Raw genomic sequence first — 27998 nt, forward strand, 5'->3', positions numbered from 1 at the left:
GGTTAACGCTGAGGTAATTTATCTCATTGTGGTGTTAGTTTAATATTCCTGAAGGAATATCAGACAGTGGAGAATAAAACAGCTGGTAGAACAGGATCAGTATGCCTCATTAGACCGAACGTTCGTCACAAACCCAGATTATACTTTTTCCAACTCAGTGGTCAAGCATCCAAGCAGAGCAGCTTTGCTCATTTTTAGGTGTGGAATAAGAAAAAAAAAGCTAAAATAATAACTAATGCAGATGATGCACAAATATAATTACATTTTTACGTTTTATTTAAAAAGCACCGAATCACAACAACAGAACTGCCAAGGTGCTCGTTATTATAAGGTAAAGAGTCCTTAATAATACAGAGAAAACCCCAACAGTCAGATGATCCCTGTGGAGCAAGCACTTGGCAACAGTGGGAAGAAAAAACTCCCTTTTAACAGGAAGAAACCTCACAATCCGACTGACAAAGGAAAGAGCATCCATAAATCTGAGGGACTCGTCGCTTCCTGTGTCCGTGTTCCAGTGATCCCACGCAGGGATACAACCCTTGGAAAAAACATTGTACCAAAACCGGAAAATTACACAAAATGCAATTTTTGAAGTTTTCTCCAGTTACAGAAAAGAAAACAGACTTCAGATTGTGACTCTGTGCGAGTGAGAAAGTGATGTCTGTTCTAAGCCTGATGGTGTTTGTTGGATTATAATCGTCCACGGCTGCTAAAAGCACAGCCACAGGCATCATTAAACAACTGTTTTAATTTCACAGGGACTTAATAACTTTCTCTTGTTGCCATATGCAGCACTTTAACTCTCTCTCAGCATCTGTTGCATTCAGCCTGTCTTGGCATTATGGAGATGAGCTGGTAAAGTGTGTCTTTGCTCTGGGAAGTAGGTTAAACCGGCTCCTTCCAGCCTCCACCCTGCTCTTTAATGCACAGAGATGGCAGTTGGAGGGAGACAGAAGGAGGAGGACGACGAAGAAAGTGGGGTGAGGGAGGGTGAAAGGGAGGTGACATAAGAGGAAGAGGGGAGAAAGGAGGCAGAAGGTTAATGAGGCCTGAGAGGGAGAGCGAGGGGAGGAGGAGAAATCAATTTGTGCAGCAGAAGGCGAACATGGAGAGGACATGGGGGGTAACGCGGCACCGCCGAGCTGCTGTAACAGAGTTTAGAAACTTAAACATTCTTTTGTTACCAAATAAACTTCCTGCTCAGGATTTTACCTTCAAGTAGCTGGAAAGTAAAAGTTTGGATCAGGCAGTAGTAGTAGATTATCGATTAGTTTGGTCTGGTGGTGCAATGGAGGAGATTAAGAAACTGCAAATGGTACAAAATAGAGCAGCACGAATGCTTCTTTGTTGTGGGCAGAGAACAGATATTGTTAACTGTGAACTTCATGCTTGGATTTATCAGAAATACGGCCGCCGGGCTCGTATACTGACATGCAGAAATATAATGCAGTTTGTGCTTTGAAGTGACTTTTTGTGTTCGAGAGGATTTGTTTGTTGTTGAGTGCAATGTTGAAATAAGTTCTTTATATGACTGAATATGAAGGTGATCTGAGCAGGAAGCACAAACCTGCTGAGGCTGTGTTAGCTCAGTGAGAGAGTCACACACTGATGTTTGTGTTTGGATTGTGTTAAATACGAACACAATGAGAGCAGCCGTGCTGCTACGTGTGTGACAGAGAGAGGACCAGTGTTTGTTTGATAGTTCAATGAAAGGCTTCAGTTAAGAGGGAGGAAAAATGTGTTCACGTTTGCAGTTTTGTTTTGTTATATTTGAAATTTATAAAACAAACAAACAAACAAACGGCTACATTTTCAGAAATATTTGTGGGAGTTTTCTTGTTTGTTTTTGTACTACTCGAACACTAAAGTGTCCTCCAATGAGACGACAGTGCCAACAGTGGCCCACGACTCATTTCAGTTTCAGACCCCCGTCTCTGAGCAGAGACAAGAGGACGGTTTTATTACACAGAGCAAAAACCAATTCAATTAAATCCAGTTTCATAACAATAAAACTGGGCTTAAAAACCTTTTAGAACACCTCATTCGGTCTGACGTTTGACTTCAGGTAGAAACTGTGTGCTGAGGTACGGACGGTGTTTACCCCGACAGGAGGCATCATCGGTGTGTTTTGTTCTGTTGTGTATGTTTCACTGCTGCAGGTCACGAGGATCAGAAACTAAACGACCACACCACCCTGATCTCATCACCTCGAGCAGAGCAGCTCTATATAAGAACCAGTCGACTAACCATAACCCACACAGTGAGTGTGTACGGACACCTCAGTGTGTTAATGAAGAAAGACAAAATGAACAAAGTCAGATTATGTTAGTTGTACGTGCTGCACTGTTAACAGTCGACTTAAGAAGTGAACGAGATGCTTTGGGATGATTTTAGTTAAATTCATCACGCCCCACCCTTGGCAGAGGGGGCGGGGTCTCATTTACATCAATCCAGAAATCAGCGCTAAAAATCGTTTAACACACGAATAAAGTTATCTAACACAAGCTGAAGACTTTTTATTTCCAACAAACTGAATCTAAGACTTTAAAACTTTTTATTATTAAATGTGTAAAAAATAAAAAAATTTAAAAAAAAGGATTTTTTGAGCCACAGTACAAATTCAAACTGATGTGAAACATGAGAATATTCAAGAGCAAAGGTTTGTTGATCTAAAGCACCTTTAAATATATGTTATTGTGTCCTTTAAATCCTGAAATCAATCAATATTTCTGTCATGTCAGGCTGATATAACACGTTTCTAATATGAACACTTTTTATCTCAGTGTTTGTGTCAACAGTCACTGCGTGTCCACACAGAGGAACACCTCAGCAGTACACACACACACACACACACACACACAGTCCTACCTTGATATGATGTCCCTCCACGTAACGTGTTGCGTCTCTAAAGAGACGGTACATGACGAAACCCTGAGGGTCGATGCTGTCGATCAGAGGATACGCCGTCTGCACACGAGAGGAAACAAAAAGCGTGGACGCAAAGACCTGATTTAATGTGTCGTCACGCCTCAGATTAGTAAATAAGACAGATATACGCCCCCTCCCCCCATGCAAGAAGTTCAAAGTGGTACGATCCCATTAAAGAGGGCCGACCTGACGGCCCGTGTGGGAGCAGCAGGAGAGCGAACTGTAAGCTGTCTCTATGAGCAGCTGCTGAAACGGCTCACCATGCCAGTCTCTGCGGTGAAGATGACGATCTCGTAGAGCGGCGCCACCTGCTGGAACAGGTAATCAATGCCCGGACGTTTCTTAAAGCGCCAACCCGTTGCCAACTGGAGAGAGAAAGAGCAGCTGTTTAAACACATCTGGATTAAAGAGTAGGGTTCCAGCTGCTGCTCGCATTCATGAACAAACGCATCAAAGTCCTGCAGCTTTTTCTGCACTTTGGTGAATGCGAGCAGTTTCCCTTTCTGAGTTTCTCTGTGTTTATCACAATAAAGTTTTATCACACATTGTTAAGAATACAACAACACGGAAAAGAGTCGTTAATAAAGTTTACATGAATCGTTTTACAAAAGTATGAACGTGCGAGGCACCGACAGCTGCAGGAAGGAGATCTGACAGCAACTGTCTGGGCACGCTCAGAGGTCGTGACCTCATCGCTCAGGTTGCTTTGAGTTAAACAGATAAAACAAGCTTTGTCCCATTATCACCTCTGTGTGTGTGTGTGTGTGTGTGTGTGTGTGTGTGTGTGGGGAACAGGAAGGAAGGCTGACACGGTCCAGCAGGTGAATGTGTGTTTGCCTGCTTTAACCGGCGGCAGGTGTCGGCTGCTGCGCACCTGTCAGGTAAGAGGCCTGTTTTACACGAGTGAAAAGGAGCAGGCACTGAGACGAGGGGACAGGTGGTGGGACACGCCTCCAGAACATCCTCCACCTGTCTCTCCTTAACTGTAAGCTGTTTGTTAAAGGATCATTTCAGGATTATTCAGTCTTGAGGAGTTCACTGTGGCTCTTTGTGTGCTTCAAGTTTAAGGGAACGAGGACAATAAGAGGCCAAACACAAGCTCACAGCAGCGCTCTAAAAAAACACCAGGTGAAGCTACGTACCAAAGCTCTAACCGGCACCGCAAACTCTCGTTTCTTTGTTGGCGATCGGCCACTTGTCAAAAGGAGAAGATGTTTTTAATCCTGCACGTGCGATTAAAACGACTGATTGAGTTCATCTCCTGAGACACTATTTGGCCAAACAATTAACATCCATTCTCTTCTGTTTATCTAATTCAGGGTCATGTGGATGTGGAGCCTATCCCAGCTGTCTCAGGGTGGGAGGCGGGGCACATCTTGGACAGGTCGCCAGTCTGTCGCAGGGCTAACACAGCGAGACACCCATTCGCACTCACATTCACACCTATAGGCAATTTAGAATCGGCATTAGAGACAGCACCCATCCCGTTTTGGTTGGAGCAGCTCTCCTTTCTAGAAATCTGGCTAAATTTATTAAACCCTCCAAAACGTGACGATCCAGAGTTGCAGTCTTACACGCCTCTCTGCAGCTTCTCTCCTCCTGTTATCCCCCAAAACCCATCTCCATAGAGACTGGGTCAGCTCCCAAACACACAGAAAACATTATCTACAGCTACTCTCAGTACCATTGATATTTAATTAGTCTTCATCTCCAGTTGATGTTTCTGAGTAAACTTCAGAAGACATAGCATACATTTTCACTGCTATGCAGATGACACGCAGCTCTCTCTCTCCATGAAGCCAGGTAACACACACCAGTTAGTTAAACTGCAGGAATGTCTTAAAGACATAAAGACCTGGATGGCCGCTAACTTTCTGCTGGCTCTCCAGACTGAGGGTGACTGATGCCCATGTCTGAATAATCACACCACCAAGCTTCTTACTGATGGTCTTGTAGCCCAACACAGCTGTGCAGGTCTATGATGAGCTCTTTGGTCTTAGCCATGCTGGACAGGTGTGTTTTATACAGATAAAGAGCTGGGATCAGGGGTATCTGTAATCAGCCGATTGTAAAGGCCACAGGTTAAACGTAGTACATATTTAACAGGTAACTGTGTGCATGGGTTTGCTTTAGTTGTTGCTTTGCTCCGAGTTCATACCTCTGCAGCGCTGACAGAGCATGCATCTTCTGTTTGCTGATTTCTCACATTCATAATGTTCTGAAGAAAGTTGGAAAAACTCGACTAATTTAACTTTAAAAGTTTTTAGTTCTGTTCAGTTTCAGTGGGATTGCTGCAGTGTTACCCTCCAGCTTCCAAGTGCCCCGTTTATAATCTACAAAGGCTGTAAAGCTCCCGGAGAAGCAGACGTACCGACCACTCTGGGTGCAGCAGGACGTCGGTGAGCTCCAGCACCAGCGTGTAAGGAGGCTGGTAGTACGGCTCCTTCAGGGGGTCGGGCAGCAGCTTTGGGCTCGTTGGCTCGATGATCATCTGACATCATAAACAAACAAACAAAGACGAGGTCACAGAGAGCCTCCAAAAATGGAGAGCAGCGTATAAAAGTCCTAAACAGGTAATGCAATAGTTGAACTGGCTGAACTAAAGCTGGGTCTTCACTTTAATCAGATCTTGATGTTTGAATGTTTCCATGCACTGACACTGACGGGACTCACCTGTCTGTAGTCCTTAAAGTATTTGTAGGTTCTTCGTAACTGTTGGATGACTGGAGGGTCTGAAAAAAAAAGGGAAAAGTGCTCAATTAATTCACTGTGAGACAGAGGCTGACGGTGCAGTAAATGCTGAGGTGTCTTCCACAAAGAAAGAGCAGCTGAGCAGGGAGGAGGCGGGACTCCTCTGTTAGCTGCTTAGAGCCCATTTAAAGCCGACAGATGACTGAAAGTCAGCACAGCTGTAGTTCTAATGGCTTCCGAAACTACAACTCCCTGAGGGCATGCAAACAGCTGATAAGATCTCAGCGACTGTGCGTGGAGCTGGACGTCCAGCCAAGCCAAGCCGACGCTGAAGCCGCAGGTCTCTGACAGCTCGGCAGACATCACATATTCAAGTAATCTCCTCAAAAAGCAAAGAATCATTTAACATGGAGGGAAAAACCTATTTTGTTGGCTGTGATTTGTGTGAGCAGTTTTAAACAAACCAGCAGGAAATTTGGGGGAAATGAGACATTCTAAGATCTTTTTATTGTAATCTTTTTCTCGTTTTTATTTATCGAGGTTCCCATGGGAACCCTGGTAAATAACAGCAAAACACACAGCATCCATGATTTTCTTCATACATTTCCGTGAGACAAGCTGGAGCATTGAATGTGTTTATTTTAAATTCACTTTTAGCTTCAATGAATACTGGAGAAGCAGGAGGAGATCTGATTGGTCAGAATGAGACCCAAAGCTGAGCTGATTGGTTTTTAACAGCGTGGTGATCGGGGGAGACGATGCCGAGTCTTCGTGCTAATGACTACTAAATAACAATGACTCTATTTCCCATGGGGCAGTGGGCTCATTACTGCACACCTCTCTATCCTTCATCTCTCTCTAAACACAAGCACTGAGAGTCGCACGCTGTGCTCCCGAGGGACTCAGTCCCCCAGAGTTCATTGCAGGAAGCGAGGGAGCCATCTGCCTGATGTGATGACACGCTGAGGAGGTGGACACACACAGGGTGTGGAAATATGTACATGTATATATGGTTAATAATTAGAGAGGGGCAGAGCAAAGGAGAGCGTGCATGACTCCAAATTAGAAGGTCAAGCATCCATCCATCAAAACACGGACAACAAAGATGGAGCCACCTCAGATTCCTTATCGTGTTCCACCATCCCTCAGCCACATCGCCCTGTGAAGACGAGGCCTTCATTCCCACTGCACCGATCTGCTTTGTGTTATTAAAAATAACAACAGATCTTTTAAAAGAGGACGGGAAGGCCAACCCAGCAAGCTTAGAGGATCCAGGCAGTTTTCAAAATAAAAGACCCTGTGGAGAACTGGATCACTGCACTCGAGCTCCATCAGTGAGTCAGTCCTCATTAAAACTTTACAGCAGAAATAAAGGTATTTACAGCCTGATTTTCAGCGTTCAGGCCCCAACAGCAGCAGAGAAGCCGACGTTTCCCTACAAGTCATTCACATTTATGTTAGCGGGGACATCACGGCTCATCTTGGCCCGACTTTGACCACCGTCTGAGCTCAAACCAAACCTTTACTGTCATTTAAGAACTTTAGTAATCCTGTCCCGTCTAGATTACTGTTGATTACTGTTCAACACTTTTCACCGTTTGGACCACACAGTCTTCCTCAGCTGGGCCGTCTCTCATATTCTTGCTTCCTTAATTGGCTTCCAGTGAAATCTGGTATTTATTTGAACATTTATTAATTATGTGCAACACCCTACATGGCTCCTGCCTATATCTCACATCTCCTCTGATTTTATTCCAGCAGTCTGCCTCGCCGATCATCTAATCCACCACGTCCTTTTATATCCACATTTTGAGGTTGGATCACCCAAACTTTGGAAAAGACTTCCTTCTTCCATCAGTGCTTCATTTTAAACATCAAGCTAGCTCAGTTTGTTCTGGTTAGATCCCCTGTACCTTTGTCTGTGTATATGTTGGTAATTCTTTAATGTTTGCTTTTATGTAAATAATAAAATACTCTAATACTAACCGTATCCAATCATTACTAATTCACCAACAATATGGCTGCTGAACAGTGAAATTCTGAGATTTTATTTGGATGTTTTAAAATCGCAGACAGACCAACTTAAAAACAGCTGCACCGCGTGAAGCTCTCTTCCACAGCATGTCTTTATCCTGTCTTCCTTCTCTCACCCCAACCGGTCACAGCAGATGGCCCCGCCCCTCCCTGAGCCTGGTTCTGCCGGAGGTTTCTTCCTGTTAAAAGGGAGTTTTTCCTTCCCACTGTCGCCAAAGTGCTTGCTCATAGGGGGTCATATGATTGTTGGGTTTTTCTCTGTATGTATTATTGTAGGGTCTGCCTTACAGTATAAAGCACCATGAGGCGACTGTTGTTGTGATTTGGCGCTGTGTAAATAAAACTGAATTGAAGCTGTGCAGAGGTGAACAAGGAGATGACCATGCAGGGGAGACTGACCACATTTAAATCTGGTTTGTTTTTTGATGTATACTCATATACGCATCGACATTTACGGACATAAAAGACGACAAAATGCCAACAAATATACACAAAATTACCTCAAAGTCCATACAAAACAACCACAAAACACAATAAATTACCTCAAAAACAGAAAATGAGACCAAAACACCTGCATTAAGATCCTAAAGAAGCCCAGAAATAACTAAAAGCGAGGTTTTTCCTGCTCAGCGTGAGCATCTGCAGAAACGCGAGTGTTCAGATTATTGGTGACTACAGCTAGATCACACACAGGAAAAACAACAACAACAAAAAAGTAATGTGTGATGTCAGAGAAGCTATGTCCATCTTTTACATACAGGCTGTGGGGTCCTAGCAAACAGATGGTGTGAGAGTAATGAAATAAAAGAGGAGCGATAATATCCTCAGGGCTGAAGAAGAGGATGTTTACGCGTGCAGGCGGCGTGGGGTGTAAAGCGTGGCTGCTGAGTAACCTCTCCCCTGGGAGCCCCACCAAACACACCAGGAAAAGAGTGTGTGTGTGTGTGTGTGTGTGTGTGTGTGTGTGTGTGTGTGAGTGAGTGTGAGAGAGAGAGAGAGAAATCTAGGACGCCAGTGTGTATCCTCCATAGAGGGGAGAGGATTAATCTGGGCTTTTATCATGTTAATGGAGCAGAGGAGAGGTGATGGAGGTGGTGATGGGGGAGGAATCTGTCTTTCTGACAGTTTCTACGACTGAGAGGAGGAAGGTGTGTTTGAGGCAACACTGGGATGTTAACCACATTTTACTGGATCACACTGGAATTTGTTTCAGTTGTCAAAATGCAGCCAAAGACAAACCGAAGACTTCAAATCTAACGAGTACTCAACGTGACTGGTTTCGCTTCCTAAACGAGAAGATTTTCCCTTTGTTGACTTTTCTTTTATTGTTTGAGTTGGAAACGTGCAACATACTCCAAACATGACCACTGTTTCCAGCTCTGAAACAAGCCGTTTTAGCACCACCTTAGATGACCCTGTCTCTATGACCTCACAAAGATCCAAGAGCAGAGAAAACAATCTGAATCTGAGTGTTAAGAGCAGAGAGAAACTCAGTAAGTTTTTACTGTTTCTGAAGCTGCTGCTGAAGTGTTTTTTTATCATGACACACAGGCGATGACAGGAAAAGAAGAGGAAGAAAAAAAAAAAAAGGGGGAAGAGCTGCATGAAATCAGACAGGAAGAGGAAAACTAAGGAAGAAAGGGGGAAATAAAAAGGTGGAGGAGGAGGTGGTGTGAGGAAGACGACAGAGAGAGAGACAGAGGGGTAAGGGGATGAAGAAAGAGTTAAAGAGGGAGGTGTGTGAAGTGATGGAGGTCTCTGGCCTTAAACAAAAGCCACGGTAAGGCCGGGCATCTGCTGCACAACGCCACCTCCTCCTCTTCCTCGGATATCAATCGTTTGTTTTCTCTCCGGGTGACAAATGATGGCACGCCGCGGTCTCTTTAATGTGTTCGTCCGAGGCCCCCGGGGGCCACAGCGAGGGGATATTAATGCTCCAGCAGCAGGATGCAGTACGAACGTGTCAGGTTCAAACACCACGGAGGGCTCGGCGTGGACAGAAAGACGAGTTTTAGACTTTTAGCGCCACACAGATCCACCAACGTATCAACAGGAGACATTAAAGCGCCGTCAATGTGCGTCACGATATGAAGCAATGTGAATATGAAGTGCATTCTGGGTAAATGTTGAAGGCTCATATCAGCGTGCGGGACAGGTGGCAGCTCAGATCGAGGATGTGAGAGGTCCCCTTTTCACCTAAATGTGACACCGGGACCATCTCCTAGTCTCGTCTGTAGCTCTGAAGGTGAAACTTTGTGTGTGAGGCGGTGTCACATGCTGGTTGCTATGGTATCCAACACTGCTCAGCATCGTGGACACAAATGCCGCCACTTGGCACACGAACAGATTCTGCAGCCAAACGTGTCCCAGAAGTCCCATTTGCACATCCATCGCCCCGCTCACCTTCTGCTGCTCTCCGAGGAGGAGGAGGAGGAAGGTAGAATATGAAAAGGAGGTGAGGACTGAGGAGGATGAAAGAGGTGGAGGAGCCTCTCCCTGAGGGGTGGTGAACTTTTAGGAGGCTCCCTAAGCTCATTCCCGCAGGTCATGATTGGCTGTCATTATGTGCAGGGGGGCATTTAGAGCTGAGTAAGCAGGAAATCACTGAAAATCATCATGATTCAATAATCATTCAGTGATGTGATGATCACGCGATCCTTCCAATGACGGCGAGGCAGGAAGGAGTAAAGCTGCCATGCTTCTTAAACGTGCTCACATAAAGTTGACCTTTAACCCCGCTGAGCACGCTCTTCATGATTCACTCATAACAACCTGACCCACAAACACAAACATGTGCAGCACATCCACCACTCGTCACCATTCTGACATTTCTTCTCCATTTAGAGCCCCTCAGACCACATGTGAGAACTAATGATGAAGGTCGGCTCTTCTTCCACTTCTTCAGCATCGTCAGCGTTCGATGGATGGTCTGCTGTCAGACAGCGTGAGCGCCAGCAGCGATTTCTACTCACGAAGCAAACTGGCTGCAAACATCAACAAGCGTTTTTTTCCCTTAGTCAGTATTTCATAATTAAAATACCAATAAAAGTCCTTCCTTGCACAGTTTAAATGTGACGCAAATCAGTTTTTGTCCGCTTCCATCTGCCGCGGGTTCGTTTCACACGGCGACGGCAGCGCTGAAACTGAAACCGAGTGTCTGAGCTTTGAAACCTGCAGACTTCTGTTTTATTTTATTAGTTTGTATTAACTGGTGTATGGATGTGGATTTAGATGCATCTGTGCTGCTAATTTATGCAACGCAGGACTGTAGTGCTGTCGTTTTAATTTGTCTGTTTAAATAAAACAGACAACTTTTAATTTGCTTTAGCTATAGATACAATATCAAAAACAAATCTGACAATGATTTGTGCTTTAATCGTGCAGACTAACCTCTTCATATAAAGCTGACACGCCGGTCCGAGCACAAGGAGGGAAAATTATTATTTATTATCGCTCTACAAAACTTTCTGTTCTGCACAGAACTTTGAATTAAAAACAAACGTTTTGTGTATAAAAACAGTTTAAAAGTCAAACTGCTGGTTTAAGAGGATAAAACTGTGACCTGGTGAGCCGTCCATACTGTAAATGAGTGTGTGGTGGACAGCTGTGAGCGTCACATCAGCCCGGATCTAATCCACTCATCAATACTCAGTGTCCCTGAGCTTCAGCCCAACTGTTTCCTCGTCCTTCTGTTCATCAATCAATCGATCAATCCTCACATCCTCCCTCTCTCCCGACCGGTTCCAGCCTCGACATCGCGAGCTGCCGACTGCAGATGGAGACGGACGGGCAGAGAGGGGGTGAAGGCGTCACCCACAGAGGGAGGGGAGACGGAGGTTTGCAGCCAGATGAGGACAAAGTGGACCTTAGGGAGTGATTCAGGCTGGAAAGAGAGGACTGGAGGAGAGGAGGAGGAGAAGAAGAGGAGGCAGATTGGACCCCCGGGAGGAAGAGATATTGATCAGCTGATTATTAGGTTTAATAAGCAATCAGAATAGGTTTTTAAGAAAGAGAGCAGATCAATGTGAAGAGCAGAAAGGCCGGAAGAATGAAGATTTACTCTGTTTACATCATGTTCTTCCTCCTGCATGTAGAAATGATGCAGCTCTGGGATTCACTCTCCATTCATTTATGAACAACAAAGTGGGAATTTAATTTACATGAACCACGTGTGTAACCCAATTAATCATTTATAAGTATGTGTCATGAGATGAACTTTGTCTTCTTTGCTTCTAAAGCTTGGAAAACACGTCAGGCGAGATTATTTCTTTATCACTTCATCTTTAAATTAAGGTGCTGCTTCAGTTTTATCGTTATAAACATCTTGTGAACCTGTTTGGGCGGGGCTTGCAGTTTTCTGCACGACTCAACAATAAAATCAAATCAATAATGATTGACATGCATGAAGAAGTATGCAGACGAGCATCTCAGCTTGAGCAGATGAGCTAGAGCAGCAGAAGACAGAAACTTTTCCAGGCACACTTTGAGACCCCGGAATACCTGCTGAGCTTTATTTAAACCTTTCAGCCCGTTGCTGTGGCCGACCACGCCCCCGCCAGTTCTGAAAACTAAACGCGGTCCAGCCTGCTACTAGTCATCTGTAGGTGAGTGCATGTAAACCTACTGCTGCACAGAACTGCACCTCAGCTAATGACACACCTTCAGCCTCTGGCCCACAGTGTGTGTGTGTGTGTGTGTGTGTGTGTGTGTGTGTGTGTGTGTGTGTGTGTGTGTGTGTGTGTGTGTGTGTGTGTGTGTGTGTGTGTGTGTGTGTGTGTGTGGGGGGAGGAACTAATGCTATTTTTAGCATTAGTCCAGTTAGTCTGTCATTTTCTTAAGAGGCAGCGAGTTATGGAGGAGATGAGGTGTAGTCTGTCTCGCTGGATGGAAACGCATTTGTGCTGACAGGCAGTTCGGGGGGGGGTGCATGATGGGATATGGGCATATGGATGATTGGAACAAACACAGAGTGAGAACAGTTGGCACTGAGTGATCAATCATTCACACAAACAGGAACCAGAGAACGCTCCGCAGAGAGCGCCTCAGCTGTGAGCAGTAAACACAGTTTAAGATCAGTTTAGATGTGAGCTCGAGCTGAGACGGCGCCTCAAAAAACTCAGAGTCAATAAAAAGTTCACACTCACCTTTGTCGAACTCATCTGGAATCTGTGAGGAGCAGAAAGGAGAGGAGGTTAAAAATCTGCTGCTCATCAGAGCTGTGAGGGCACAGTAAACACGCAGCTCCACATCTGTCTGCTTACTTATAGCTGTGCTGATACACTGCAGAAAATAAAAGCTGAAGGGATGTAGCCTCTGATTATTATTATTCTCATGACACAGACTCGGGTGAGACAGGTATTGATCAGCTAATCTTTAGCTGTAACAGGCAAGAATTCAAATGAGACTTACTTATAAACCAAAACAGAGCTTAAATAAAAAAAAAAAGCTCAGAAAAATACAACAACACAGCAAAAAAGCTCAATAAAGTCTGAATAAAATGGCATTTATGTATCGGGACATAATAAAACAGAGGTAAAAATAAAATAAATAAATAAAGCAAAACCATAAAAATCTATCAAGTATCACAGGTATAATGTATAATTACTTATCTGGGACATGACTTGTATGATTCATCTCAGCTTCATGACTTTTTCTGGGCGTAAAAACTACACAAAGATTTGTTTTTAAAAGTTCAATTCAAAATTGAACTTTTAAGAAGGACTAAGAAAATCTTTTTAGAGATAAAACAGAAATATAAGATAAGATGATGAAGGAAGTGAAAGAGAGGAGGCTGAAAGAGAGAGATCTGAAGCCAGAACTGTGATGAAGGCCTCCCCCTGGTGGACATGCAGCAACACTGCACGTACTACACTGGGCCACAGGTACGTGTCACTGACTCTGTTGGACTTTGCTCACTTTAAGACTTTTAGGAGTTTATTCTGGAAATAAAAACTCTGGGATTAGAGACACGAGACTTTATTGTGAAGTAAAAAAGGAAGTGAAGTAAAAAAGTGTCGGCTCTTCATGGGAATTTATTACTGATCTGTATGAGACAATAAAACCTCCAACTTGAGTGTGCGGACCGACTTGTATCCACCTTTGAAAGATTTTCCAGGGATGGTAAATAAATAACCGTCCTCACCTTTAAGGTTTAATCAGTTAATAAAAAACAAAACAAAACAAAGCAATTAATGATTTTAATGTTATTCTGATGGGCAGAAGTGTGGGATAAGGATGGATGTGCATGAACCTCGTCTGGTGAACCTCTTTTCTTTTTACAGAGTGGTGAAAATGGCTAATTAGAGGAGTGCACATGCTCTCATGTGGGGGTGAAGTGATGTCAGCACAGAGCTCTCAGTGCGGAGGCGAGGAAGAGGCCGTTAAACCCTCATCGACACCTCGCTGCGACTGCAGAGCAGCCTGGGAGAGCGGGACGGGTTCCCACACTCCCCAAACTCGACGTGTCGAGGACAGAAAGTACGAAAACATCCCAGAATCTGAGCTCGCAAACGGAGAACACTGGCCGGACATGATTCACCATTTAAACGTGTCACGCTGGCAACATGAGAGCCCTCAAACACACAGATAACTCGACACAGACATCCAATAAAACCAAATCATTTCACTGTTTCTGTGCAGAATTCTTCTATTTTCTTTAACAGGCCAACCTGGCTGTGCAGGAACCTGCATGACTAGAACAGGAAGTAGTTTTCGGTGGTGGAGCTCACGTGTACGAAACATCAGAACTTTTCTTTGTAAAAACGTTTCATTCTTAGAAAACTGAGATCGGCCTGTGGACTGTTTATCCCAGCGGTGCCTCGTTTGTTCACACACGCCAGCTCAAACTTCGGCGGTCATGAATTCAAACGTTATGACCACAAATCGAAAGAGTTTCATCAAGTCTGAGCTCGTACACTTCCTGCTGCTCTCTTCATTTATCCTTAGTTTCTTCAGGTTATTGTTTACCTCAAAATCAGACTAATATGTGTCGAGTAATTAGCACATTATATGGAAATATCTGTAAATCACAATCATAACAAAGGTTTTAGAGATGGCACGATACCACTTTTTTATGTCTGATACCGATATCATAAATTTGGATATCTGCTGATACCGATATGAATCCGATATAGTGTGTTTTAATCAATAAAACTGTTTTTTTAATATCTTGCTGCATTTTGTATAAGTTCATACTCAAGTTTAAATAAACAACAACACTAAAGCTATTCTGTTATACCTGTATGTAAAAAATACACTGCACCCAAAATATTTCATAGTTCAGCAACACTGATCAATCTAATAAACTTAAACCTACTCCATCCTCACTTTTCTGGTATTTTAAAAGAGAACTTAGCAGAAATATTAAGCAACCTAACTAATAGGGTTGCAAACTCCCAGCAAAAAAAAAAAAAAAAAAAATAGGGAACCACCCCCACCCTCCACCTCATGATGCTTAATCGATGTAATCAACTTTAATTTGATGCAGGGTGGAAAAAAATTGCACAGAAACAAATTATTTTTCAAGAATAATTAAATAGATTCAACATCTTTCTTCTACAGAATTGCAGACTGCACAGATGGTACCTTCCCAAAGGAAAAAGTACTATAGCTTACTAGGGTATATTAGACTTAACAGTTACTATATACAGTAATGGACTTCTATACATTTTACATCAGATTAAAACTTTGGGTGTAAGATTCAGATAATTATTTATTAAAAGCTAGACATTTTAAATGAGGATAAGAAAGAAAAGTATGTCTTTGTGCCCCTTTTCCTGTTCATGCCCCTATCGGCCCCCTGGCTACACTTTGCTAGATCCGCCCCTGCACAGTTACCAGCCGTCAGCTACGTAGAAAAGGATCCTGGTGTAGAAAGTAATATTAAATAAATTCTAACAACAGCTTATCAAGCTTAAACGTGCTGCTGTTGTTCAGCCGCTGGTTTCCTCTTTCTGGTGCAAAGTGGGCCAAAAACAAAGAAGAGAGACGGACTCGCGACAGAAAAGCTGATCAGCTGATCATTGATCAGTTTCATGATTGAAGTAGCAGCAGCAGAGGGAGGAGAGGCAGTCGCTCCATATATCGGTTGTTAAGCTTAACGCGGAACGCTTTACAAACATTCAGAGATGAACTTACACACTTGCTTTACTTCTCTCTGGGATAACTTCCTCGGAGATGAAATGCTGGTTTGGTAGCTAGGCTACAAATACACACAGCCGCTCTATCACGTGAGGCACACTGCTCCGACGTGCTACGGTTATGAGCCGAGTTACACCGTGTCGCATGTTTTGTGAGGTGCTTTTTTGATATTTAATGGATCGATTACATTTTTTATTTCTCACCGATATCCGATCCAGTAATTTAGGTCAGTATCAGACCGATACCGATACGTAATATCGGATCGGTCCATCTCTAAAAGGTTTAATAATTTTATTAAGAAAATATAATTTTCTCTAGACAAAAGTGGATTTTTGTTTGTATTTGTTGTCATTAATGGCCATAACCACGCTGACCTCACACATGCACCGACAGTTTCACCCCTCCACACACAGACTACACCAGCTACCATCACCACTGTGAATATGTACACAGTGGTGCAGAAGGTGTTCTGCACTGTGTTGGAGATGATCTGAATCGCACTGAACATGTGCACAGTGATAATAACAAAGGCAGCATCACAACCTGCAATAATTCCAACTGAAAACAAATCTGTGTTGATGCTTTTCAGGCGCAGAGCTTCACTCACTGCAGGCTCGTTAATAAATCGGAGCTGTTGTTCTTTTCAAGCCAGAAGAGAATTTTGTGCTTCTGAAAAACACCAATAACCCATAAATTATGTCCTAATGTTCTGACTTATTATACTGTTTTTGCGAGATGTCTCATACCTATAGATTTATCACTGTTAATATTAAAATTTATATCTGATATAACTATAACTGTCTTGAGTATGTAAAGATAAAACTTTACATTTTGTAGTTATGAGAAAGTCATTATGAAGTCAAAGGTTATCATTTTGCCTGCATGACTTACAGCGTGCCAAACCCTGTAACAGGTCAACAGCTTGTTCTTTAATGTCTTCAGGAACACACGGAGCTGTTCCTGGAAAAAGCCTCAGTGCTACCCACTTCTCCCAAAGCTGAGAGCTCCAGCATTCGGCTGTTTGCTGCTCTTAATTCATCTGTGCTTCATTGGATTTTTACCCCGACGGCCGCCGAGCTGACCGTAACACGTAAATCTGTTCAAAGTGTGTCCTCTGAAGGGTTTCTCCTCCTGACAGCCGGGTCATGTGACCTCACGAGGGGGGCAGACTAGCAGGAAGGCGTGAGAAGTGTGCCTCGGCTTTGAAGTGGTCCGGCCCGCCTCCTGGCTCGACAGGATACAGCCCGAGGGTTTATAATGTGAGAGAACGGCCCTCACGGTGCAGCACGGAAAAGAGGCCGGCCTGCGGTTCCCGTGTCCTCGCGGCGCTTCAGAAGAAACCAAACGGCGCTGATTTTAGAACATTTACAGTTCCATCATATTGACCACAGTGTTAAATAACAGCAGAGGGTTCCCACAGGCCCGCTCAAGTGTGAGACCTTGCATGCAGACAAACCACAAGGACGTCCACCAAAACCCTAAAAACAAACCTCTGCATGTCAGCGCCTGAGCTGCACGGTAAAGACACGGTCCAGTTTTCCAAGAGTCTGAGATTAAACTTGAGCTTTTTATTAAAACAACAGGAGCAGGTGTCCCCACGCTGCTTAAACAGCCAACGCTCTGGTTTATTTTAGATGCACTTTCACAGTTTTACTCTCACACACTAACGGGGCCTCCACAGACGTCCATGTTACTCCTGCATGTGCACTTATGCCCCCGAGCACCACCAGGGCGCTTTGTGCTGGGTTTCATGTGTAAACAACCTTCTTTGTTTTACCGATATCAGTCACTTTTACAGTCTTTTCCCCTCAAATCCAAACTTTTAGGAAACATATGCTGCCAGCATACTCAAATATGAGTAAATACATTTCAAAATACTAAAGAATTTCTCAATTTCAACATTTAATATTCTCTTTACTCAGCTTAAAAATATAACATTCATTAAGGTTGGGCGATATTCATCAGTCCAATAAATGACGATAGGTGATATATTCGTGAAGTCCAAACATGGACGAATTAGTTGCCCAAAAAAAATACAAAGCGCCCATCAGGGATTTGTTTGGCTTTAAACCAGATGAAAGAGGCAAACCTGAGGGTGTAACCAAAGGGCTGTGCCGCTGGTGCACACGTACAGCACCAGCAAACACGACTAACCTGCATGAGCATCTACGTGTCCACTATCCAGCTGAGTATGCTCTGCTATCGCCAGCTTGTGCAGCTCCATCAACAAGCTCTGGAAAAGCTTTTCACCAGCAGAATATCAAAGTGCTTTTGCTAAAACAGTTAAATATTAACCCTGTCATGCATCAATTATGAAAACCTCAATCAGGATTTTTTTCTTAAGTATTTTTATCATCTTTACACATGAAAAAAATATTTGAACTTCTAAGAGGTTAAAGAAATTTAAATTTAAATAAGTATTTGTTGTGCACTTACACTGGCTGACCAGTGGGTGGCAGGGTATGGAGTGACACATCTGTGTCCAGTGTAGTGGTTTATGTGCAAGTATACCATCAACACTGACAACAGGCTCAGGCTATGGTCGATAAATACGTCTGACTCCTCAACCTTAACATCCATCTCAGAGTTTTAATATTGAATTGTTTCCTTTTGACAGTCCAGTCGGTTTTAGCAGATAAAAATACTGATGACACCCCTCAGCCTCCTCACTGATACTCCTGTAGTATCACCTCAAAAGTCCTCATGGACTTTCTCGAGTTACAGCATTCACAAGATTTACAGAACACTTGACCTTTGACCTCGACGTCACTGAGATTCAAACCTGTCTGAGATTTTCAGTAGATACACCCCCGGTATTAATTTCACACTCCTACGTCACCTCACAGACTCGTGTGTCCACGCTGCCCGCCCACCCCGCAGGGTGACGACAACACCCCGTCAGCCTTTCACATCAGGGGGGTGAAAACGTCTAAAAAGTGAAGTGATCGTTTCGTTTCATTTAATTACATCTGTAGAAATGTGACATCGAGATGAATTACTTATGGTTTCACCTGTGGTTTCAAACAGCAGGGAGATCAAACTGTGGAAAATCATTAAAACTTTATGACTAACGAGCAGCTGAAAACACACACACACGCACGCACGCACGCACGCACGCACGCACACGCACACACACGCACGCACGCACGCACACGCACACGCACACACACGCACGCACACACACACACTTACTTTCTGGGAAGTAATTTCTACATAAACACCTCTCTGAGCGCCGGCACACGCCGCGCTGCTGTTAAATCCCCTGAAGACGACAGTTTCAGGATGAGGAGTTGGGGTAAGTGTGGCTTTTGTTAGCGCAGACACACTGCAGAAGACGGGCGTCACGGCGACATGAGAAGTGTGCCGTCTGATTGGAGCTCCTGACAGGAAGTCAGGCGAGATAAGTGTGCCCTTTGAAGAGAGAAATCCTCCCGTGCTGGGACAAAGAGAGCTCATCCTTCCCACAACCACACCTCATCTCATCACAGCCGGCCTCAAACTGAAACTATCCTACCTGACCAGACATCCGATTGGTCGATTCCTGTCAGTTAAAGCCTGCACGGTCAGGCAGATCAGATTTTAATTTACTAAATGTACGATAACTAATACAGTAAAATACATAATCAGGGTAAAAAAATTTTTTTACTACTTTTGGAATGAAACACCAGTTTCCTTTGCAACCTCCCTTCCCAGTTTGGATCGTAGCTGATCCTGAGGTGGATGATTCACATGGAGATAAAACACGACCCTGCCCGTTTCCGGTGTGTGACTGATAACAAATCAGGTGTGCTTCAGGTGTGCATCACTCTCTGCACGTCTGTTACCCAGGTGTCTCAGACGTCCTGAGATAGACGACCGACCTGACCCACTAATCTAACCCAGCTTTGCAACAGAACAACCCCCCACCCCCCCACCCCACCTCTGTTTGCTTTTCATTTGGATTCAATTCAAAGCTCAAGGACATCTGTGTGTAAAAGGACACTTTAGAAAGCTGTAAGTGAGCAGTAATGAAGTGCAGAGCAAGTTTATGAGACAACTGAAGAAAACAAACGACTGTAAAGTTACTGCAGGCTTCAGTCTGAGGTCCTTTTCTCCGACGCTGATGTCCGCGGCCGGTGTTCTGACAAAACGTCCTACCTATCAAGCTGTCCTACTTGTTGTTACTGCACATGCGCACAATTCAAAATGGCCATATTTCCGGTTTAAATAGTACACGCCTATTATTTCATCCTACCCCGATCTTGTGCCGATCTCGTTGCTTTTGTGCCGATCTCGTTCATATTCCAAGTGTTTATTTGGTGCTTTTAAAATTTATTTTAGTCCTCCTGCAGTTACTGGACACCACTCGCCGTTGTTATGTTGAATAAAGTACTTTTGCACCACATACTTGTTAATTGCGTGATAACGTTGTGTAGTCGTTTTATTTACTGTATGGATTCCGAAGCCATGTTGAAATTGTCCAATTTTCTCCTTAGTTATGGAGAACAAATACGAGGAACTGCTCATGTTTCTGTCTGTTGGGTCCTACCCATCTGAATACGATAAGTCCCAGAGGCAAACCGCCGCAAAATTCAGGCTGAAGGGTCAGTATTGTAATGTAAATAACTAAATGTAATTATTGGTTAAATACATGTTATAATTATTTTACATTTTTTAAATACAGGAGAGTGATAAAAACAAAAGAAGAAGCCATGGGACTATTTCAAGAGTTTCATTCAAGTCCCATCGGTGGACACACTGGTGTACTCAAGACTCGAACTGCAATGTGTTCCAGATTTTACTGGTATGGAATGTCGGTTGACATTGTTAATTGGGTATGTATTTTTTAAAGTTGTCATTTATATATAGTATGTTAATAGTGCACCAATAGAATGCATAGTTATCCTGAAGACCTGCACCAGATTGATGTACAGTAATTAACACTGTATCGCCACTTGATCGAGTATTTTATAGAACATTTGCAGTTTTGTTGTTTAATTAATTGCGATTGTTGGATAATATAAAGATCGTTCAATATGTTTAAGGTCCTGGCTATTGACCAGTGTCAAAAAATGGGAAAGCCATTGGCTGCTGTGCAACCACCTGTGGCGTGTCCAGCGGGGTGGCCTGGGGGGGCACAGGCCACCCCCCCAAGCAGACTGGCCACCCCAGGTGCCACCCCGAAGCCAAGACAATAAAATCCAATGAAATATCAAATGTACGATTATGTTTTCACAGTGAAGCTCAGATATCCTAGTGTAAGTGAATGCAGCATCGGCTTCTGCGCTATGAGCATCATGTTAGCAAAGGCAGGAGAGCCAAGCACGAAAGACAGCATCACAGAAAACAGTTTTTCGGCGAAAGATTTACAGTTTAACATAGCTGGACTGGCCATCGAGCATGGCGGAGCTTCCACAGCGGCTAGCAGGTGGATGAGGGAAGGGTAGGCAGGAGGAGGAGAGACCCGAGGCAGCCGCCAGTCCGAGTGTCAGGTGAACTGAACTTCAGGTAAGAAGTTATGACCTGCAGTCTATCTGGGTCAGATATAAACCAAGTTTAGTTGGAGTTTATTTTCGTTGTGCTGACTTTTTACAGTCAGTTACAATAACTTGTACTGCGTACTAGCTAGCATGACAGTTTCTATACAGCTGGGTGGGTGCTGTGATGTTACTGATGGTGAACTTTATTCTATTCATAAGTTTAGTTAGTAGAGTTTACAACGGCTCCTTAAAATATGTAATGGTCCCTCATTCAGAGAAAATATTATGTGTTACGTATTGAGCTGAGAAGAGACGCAGTTTGTCCTGGACTTTAGCTAGTATGGAAAAAGACACAAAGCTGGAGTTATTCTGTCTTTGCGTTGCAGCTGCCTCTTCTTCTCTCATTTTCTCCCCTCCCTCTCCTGCTGCTACTTCAATCATTAAACTGACAAATGATCAGCTGATCGGCTTTTCTCTCTTGTTTGTTTATCGCTCACTTTGCGCCAGAAAAAGTAAACCAGCAGATGTCGCGTTAAACAACAGCAGCACCTTTAAGTTTGATCAGCTGTTGTTAGAATGTATTTAATATTAATTTCTAGTATCAGCTGATGTTTGCTGGAGCCACAGCTGTAAAGCTGCTGGTCATGATATCGGTTTGGATATGTGGTGAGAGGGAAACATGCAGATGAAACCAGGAGATGTCCTTACTGAATCATCAGAGCTGAACAGGTGATGGAGAAACAGGTTTACCTTTTAGGTGACATGAATGAGTTGAAGGAAGTTATGAGCTGTTTCTGAGAGACAAACAACACCAGGATCCTTTTCTAAGTAGCTGACAGCTGGTAACTGTGCAGGGGCGGATCTAGCAAAGTGTTGCCAGGGGGCCAGGTAGGGCATTAACAGGAAAGGGGGGACAAGGAAATACTTTTCTTACTTATTCTCATTTAAAATATCTCGCTTTTATTAAATAATTATCTGAATCTTGCGAACAAAGTTTTTATCTGACGTAAAATCGATAGAAATCCTACATATACCAACAAGACTGTACATCACTGTCACAACAGCGTTTGTTTTCATTCAAAGGCTTTATGGCTTTAATACCTGGTGGGCCGGTCTGTAGTCAAAATGCCCAATTTTTTGTCCCAGTTCAGCCCTGCAGGTTAATACTGGCAGTGTCACCATGCCAGCTGACTGTATTTCATCATCAGCCAGTGTTGTTCTTTATACATCTATTTACTTGCTTTCAGGTTTCATTCAAATGTTAGTCTTTTCATTTGTTTCCCACTTTTTCCTGTTTCAAAATCAAACACCAGTTTGTGAGAAGATTATCTTCTTTTTTTTAATAGGCAGATAAAATTTTGCATGGGCTAATTTGCCAATTGTATGTTAAAAATGTTTGTATTTTAATATTCAAAAATGTTTTGCCCAAAACATATGTGCACTATATGTCAGTAAAAATACTATGCAAATATTGCTGCACCGTAGTGGTTAAAACCTCATTCTAATAAGAGTCAAAAGCAAATTCAGTTATTTGGTTTACAGGGTTATTGAATGATGGTTAACTGTTGGTAGAAATTTTTTTTAACATTATCTGCCAATTACATCTGCCACCCTTCACCAAATCTGTGCCCCTACCTGGCCCCCCCAACAAAAATTTTCTAGACACGCCACTGGCAACCACTGCAGTGTATAAAGGTAAATATCAGTAGCATTTTAGTAGAAAATAGTAATGTTATCATGTACATTATATATTAATGTGATTCTTTTATCACTGACAGGTGTCACATGTCTGGGAGCTAATCGGAATAGATCTAACTGGACCTCTTCCAAAAACGTCTAGTGGCTTCCAGTACATTATGACTGCAACAGACTATTTTTCAAAATGGGTTGAGGCTTTTCCATTAAAAAGCAAAAGTGCTGCTGAGGTAGCTCATCAGTTGTGCTCACTCATATATAGACATGGCTCCCAAAACGAATTTTATCCCACCAAGGAAGAGAATTTGTTAACGAGGTAAGTGTTAGGTTTACTTTTCCATACCTCTTTAGGTAAATACTTGGCCACAGTGTGCCAAGTAGCTGCCAGGCAAAGGTTTTGTGTGATTGTTTTAAAAACAATTTTCTTTTTCTTTGAAGCTCAACTCAAGACTTTGCAGCTTAATGAAAATAGATAGAAGTGTCACAGCAGCGCATCACCCTCAGACAAATGGCCTCGACGAAAAGACAAATGACAACATAAAAGGTATGTTTTATTTGTATGTAACATTTCATTTGCTTTTAAGACACTGTCACTATTGTGGGTTTTTTTATGTCCACATGTAGAGCCCTGAGAAAATTCAACAGTCAACAGAATGACTGGGACGTGTATCTGGATGCTACACTGTTTTCTTTGAGGTCCAAGGTCCACACCACAACCAAACACACACCATTCCGTTTAATGTATGGGAGAGAAGCTACGGATCCTTCTGAAGTTCCTGTTGAAGTTCCAGTAAGTGTTATTAAGGAATTTTATTTATGCAACAACTATGATAATGCATAAATTAAATGTCATCTTAATTGGAAATTGTGCATATTGATATTGGCTGCAGCTTTAATCTTCTCTGCTTAACTTCTATATGCAAGATACATTTAAAAGATAAAGTAAGTGACTAGTTACTTTATGTTTGTATCTTTATGTAAAGTAATAAATGTTGAGGAGACCTTTAAGTATAATGTGTTCACCTATGGAAGTGTATCAAGAGGAAAAAGTGACTATACAAAAAATGATAGGAGTTCATCTTTGAGGCTTTCTGTGCTCAAAGCTTTATAATAGTACATTTACTATTAAACATGAGTTATTATAGTTAGAATTTTCAGTTCATGTTTCACATGCATTATTTGTCTTTATGATTTTAATTGTAATTTAAAATGTGAACATTTTAGCTGTCCTCCATCATTCTCCCTGAGGAGTCGAGTTACGGTGACTTTGTATCTTCTACAAGAGACGCACAAGAGCAAGTTAAAAAAACTGTCGAGGAAAATATGGCAAAGTCCCAAGACTTACAAAAGGAAGCCTATGCCAGACGAGTCCAGAAGAAGTACAGAAACCTCGTGTACAATGTTGGAGATGAAGTTCTTCTCTTGAACATGAGGAAACAAGGAAGGAAGGGAGGAAGGTTTGATCCAGATTTTTCAGGACCCTACACCATTCAAGACATCGCTGGCAAATGTGTGAGATTAAAAAACACGGAAGGAGCAACTTTAAAAATCACTACAGCATTGACCATATCAAGCTGTACAGAAGAAGCCACCATGTAAATATCAGTGACAATGAAAAATACCCAACTCACAGTCAGACAGTGAACAGCAGCACAGACCTGAAGATGCCCCCCTGCCATCCTCCTGCTGACCCTCAGTGCCAGCAAAGTCCAGAGGATACCAGACCTCTATTATTCATTATGCACCCAAAACGGCTGACAAAAGTTGTTGCTCCCACAAGCAGTTTATTTCTGTTCCAGGACCAGAAACGCGTGAACAAGAACTTCCCTCCCGGAAACAAAGCTTAGAAAGTGAAGGTGGCATAGTGAACAACTCTTTTTGACCCGTTGGTCATTTGTTGCCAGTTTGGCGTTGCAACTTGATTGACCATTGCATGACTTTGTTTGCATTTTGCAGTCTTCAACTCATATTGGATGTAAAGAAACATGCAACATGCACTGAGCTTGTGGAAGTCTGGAAATGGATCTGCCTGTCAGTAATTTTTCTTTTGCCCACCCGCTGTACCTTTCCTATTTCTCTGCGTGAAAATGCATGTTTATTGTGTTGACTTTTTTCCTGTTGTGGCCCGTTGGCCTTTACCCAGCGTTTCCACTAAAAATCTCATGCATGCCTGAGCTAACTTATCATAGTTTTCTTTCAGTAAAGAGGCTATGGGCTGCAAAGGATACTGGGCGCTTGGAGTCAGTTGTTGGACCATACAAGTTATTTGATTCCTCTTTTCGAACACTGCAGCGGTCACGGTGGCTTTCTGATGAGGTAAGATAACTTATCATTATTGATTCAGATTTTGAAGTGCTGCTCCTTCTGAAGCATTTGCAGTGCAGACACCATTAATAGTTTAAAATGTGCGGGTAGGTGGGGGGGTGGGGGTTATATAGCAAAACTCTGATAAGGTTTCACCCATTCACTTCCATAGGAAAGACTGTTATCAACCACAACACAGATGTTGTGACATCTGTGACATCATAATACCCAGTTCCAGTATATGCAGAAAGAACCTTTATCAGCAATTATATTTCTTTCCAAGTTTTTGTGTACAGCACTCAAACAGTTACTTCAGAAATTGTTGCTGCTGGTGTATAAACTCTGATTTTTCAAAACAGGTCATTGATGCATACCTGCACCGTGTCATTGAGAGACGAAAGGTAAGTAAGAAATGTCCTTTGCCCACTTACTTTGAAATACAGAAAAATGTATTTACTGTTCTGTAACATTGTTGTATACTTATACAGAATGCTGCACACCTGCTCTGTTCAGTAGTTGCAAGCTTGTTGTTTTCTGGGCAGTTCAGATGCATCACCAAGGTAAGTTGAAAGTTCAGAAGTGGTCCAAAAAGTTGACTCATTTCTATTTCTGAGGACAGAGTTCGGTTCCTTTAAACAAGACTATATTTGAAAACACCCTGAGACGCACGGTACCTAAGTAAATCGAAATTACTCTGCACTTCCAATCCCACAGATGAAGTTCCCAGTTGAAGACATGTGGCTGTGCCCTGTGAACTTTGGTACACACTGGATTCTTGTGGTATGTGTTCATTTAGTTATTAATTTGCGTAATTTGTTGTGAAGCAGTTTCTTGCTCAAAGTGTTATTCTTAAATAGGTTTTCAGTGGCAAAAGCTATTGTAATTTTTAATTTATTAACTTTTTCTTTAGATTGTCAACATTTCTGCACAGAAAATACTGCTCATAGACCCCATGGGCAATGAAGGTGTTTATGACAGGAAAATTCTGCTAACTGGAGGTATGTATGATACTGAGGTATTATTCTTGTATGTTTTATGTTTAGGTATTAAACATAAAACATTTCTTGTTTCATTACAAACATTTTTGTTCAACTAGGAATTTTCTGAGGATGAGAGAAGACACCATGGAGTGGCAGTTACACACTATGCAACACAACAAGCAACAGGATTCCAGCAGTTGTGGAGTTTTGCTGTTAAAGGTAACCCTTATCCAAATGATTCCATTTATTGTTAGCTACAATTAGGGCTTTACATTACAATCATAATGAGAAATCTCACAGTTTGCAGAACAGTACCTTGCTTTTGGAGAGGTCAGTGAGGTGTTAACCACTACAGAAGCAGTTGTGCTGGAGCGAATGCAGATAGCTTGCACCCTACTTGAACATCGAGGTAAGTCCAGTAAAGTCCTTATCACGTTAGAGTGCGTACTTCCAATTTAAATAGTGCTTTTCAAACATTTTCAGATAAGACCCTTCTTAAAGTCTAATTAAAAAAATTCAGGGGACTAATTTGCCATGAAGTATTTGTACTATTATTTCTTTAATTAATCAATAAATAATGTTTGATTAAAACCTAACCATGAATGTGTTTCAGGGAACGCTGAGGACTACTGCACTGTTTGCTCTATGTTAGATGCTGATGCTGACCGCAGCATGATTGAAATGGTAAAACAAAACAAAAGAAACACATAAGTCTTAGTATCATTACTTGCTCATCATGTTTAAAATGTTGACTAAAAGTATTCACCAAACATAATATGAGCTATTTATTTTTCCTTTCCAGGTGCAGTGTGAATCTTGCCAAAGATGGGCACATTTTGCATGTGCAAAATATAAAGAGAGCAACCAAGAATATAAATGCAAAATGTAAGGAAAACACATAACTTCAAATCAAAAAAGCTGTCTTTTCCTCCATGTCTCTTTGTATTCTTTGTCAACATTAGATGATTGTGTGCTGGAGGCACGTTTTGATAGTGTGATTTGGCCACCTAAACATCCTACCTAAATAAATCCAAGCAGGAAGCATGTTCTCAACGTCCTAGCGAAATAAATCCAAGTTTTTAAGTGTGATTTGGCCATCTGAACGTCTTACCTATAGATATGTACGATGGAGCCATTAACCATGTAAGGCAGCATATTCTGATAAGGTAGCACGGATTGATAGACAAGACCATAAATTTACGCTACGGTAGGATGTTTTGACAAGGTAGGACGTTTTGTCAGAACACCGGCTCTTCTGTTCTCGAGCTTCAAATACACACCGAGCAAACGACACGCTCACCTCTTTGTCACCAACAAAAGGATCCTAATGAGACTGAAGTGTGCCCTTTGAAGTGGCCATTAACACCTCCAACAACAGATCCTGTCCTAAAGACCAGGATGACAGGAAACCCGAGAGCTCAAGCCAACCCCCACCACTCCCTCTAATCTGACAGCTTGATCCAAGTTTTCAGCTGTTATTACTTTCAAAATCACCATCAGCTCAGGTCTGTCACACAGACACTGCTGATGTGTCCAGATGCTAATAAACATCTGTTTCCATCAGTAAACACTGCCCTGGAAGGTTTACGATCTTATTACCTGGGAGAACAAAGCAAAGCTTCTGCACTGGAAAGGCTGGTTATCTGAACACAAATATGTATAATCTGAAGGCGATGGATGGAGCTGCACATGTTTAAAATGCTGATCCTGCTCTCGCAGCCTGCTGAACATCTGGATCACCGTCTGGCTGGAAGTGCAGGTCGTTACT

General features: G+C 42.6%; 1 protein-coding gene and 1 long non-coding RNA gene across 2 annotated transcripts in view; one reads left to right on the forward strand and one right to left on the reverse strand.

Annotated features, from left to right (window-relative positions):
• The window catches only part of timm50 (translocase of inner mitochondrial membrane 50 homolog (S. cerevisiae)), a 38408-nt gene that overhangs the window by 3751 nt on the left and 6659 nt on the right, over window positions 1-27998 (reverse strand). The window contains exons 4-8 of the mRNA XM_031751868.2: window positions 12798-12819; window positions 5602-5660; window positions 5300-5419; window positions 3189-3293; window positions 2869-2967 (exon numbers count right to left, since the gene is read on the reverse strand). Coding sequence (XP_031607728.1) covers window positions 2869-2967; window positions 3189-3293; window positions 5300-5419; window positions 5602-5660; window positions 12798-12819 — 405 coding nt within the window. The remainder of the gene's footprint in view (window positions 1-2868; window positions 2968-3188; window positions 3294-5299; window positions 5420-5601; window positions 5661-12797; window positions 12820-27998) is intronic.
• On the forward strand, window positions 26432-27108 carry LOC120432880. The gene is made up of 4 exons (XR_005608159.1): window positions 26432-26449; window positions 26531-26639; window positions 26844-26914; window positions 27033-27108. It is a non-coding gene; the product is annotated as an uncharacterized LOC120432880 (long non-coding RNA).

Source organism: Oreochromis aureus, linkage group 14, assembly GCF_013358895.1.
Source record: "Oreochromis aureus strain Israel breed Guangdong linkage group 14, ZZ_aureus, whole genome shotgun sequence".
In the NCBI taxonomy this organism is placed as follows: Eukaryota; Metazoa; Chordata; class Actinopteri; order Cichliformes; family Cichlidae; genus Oreochromis; species Oreochromis aureus.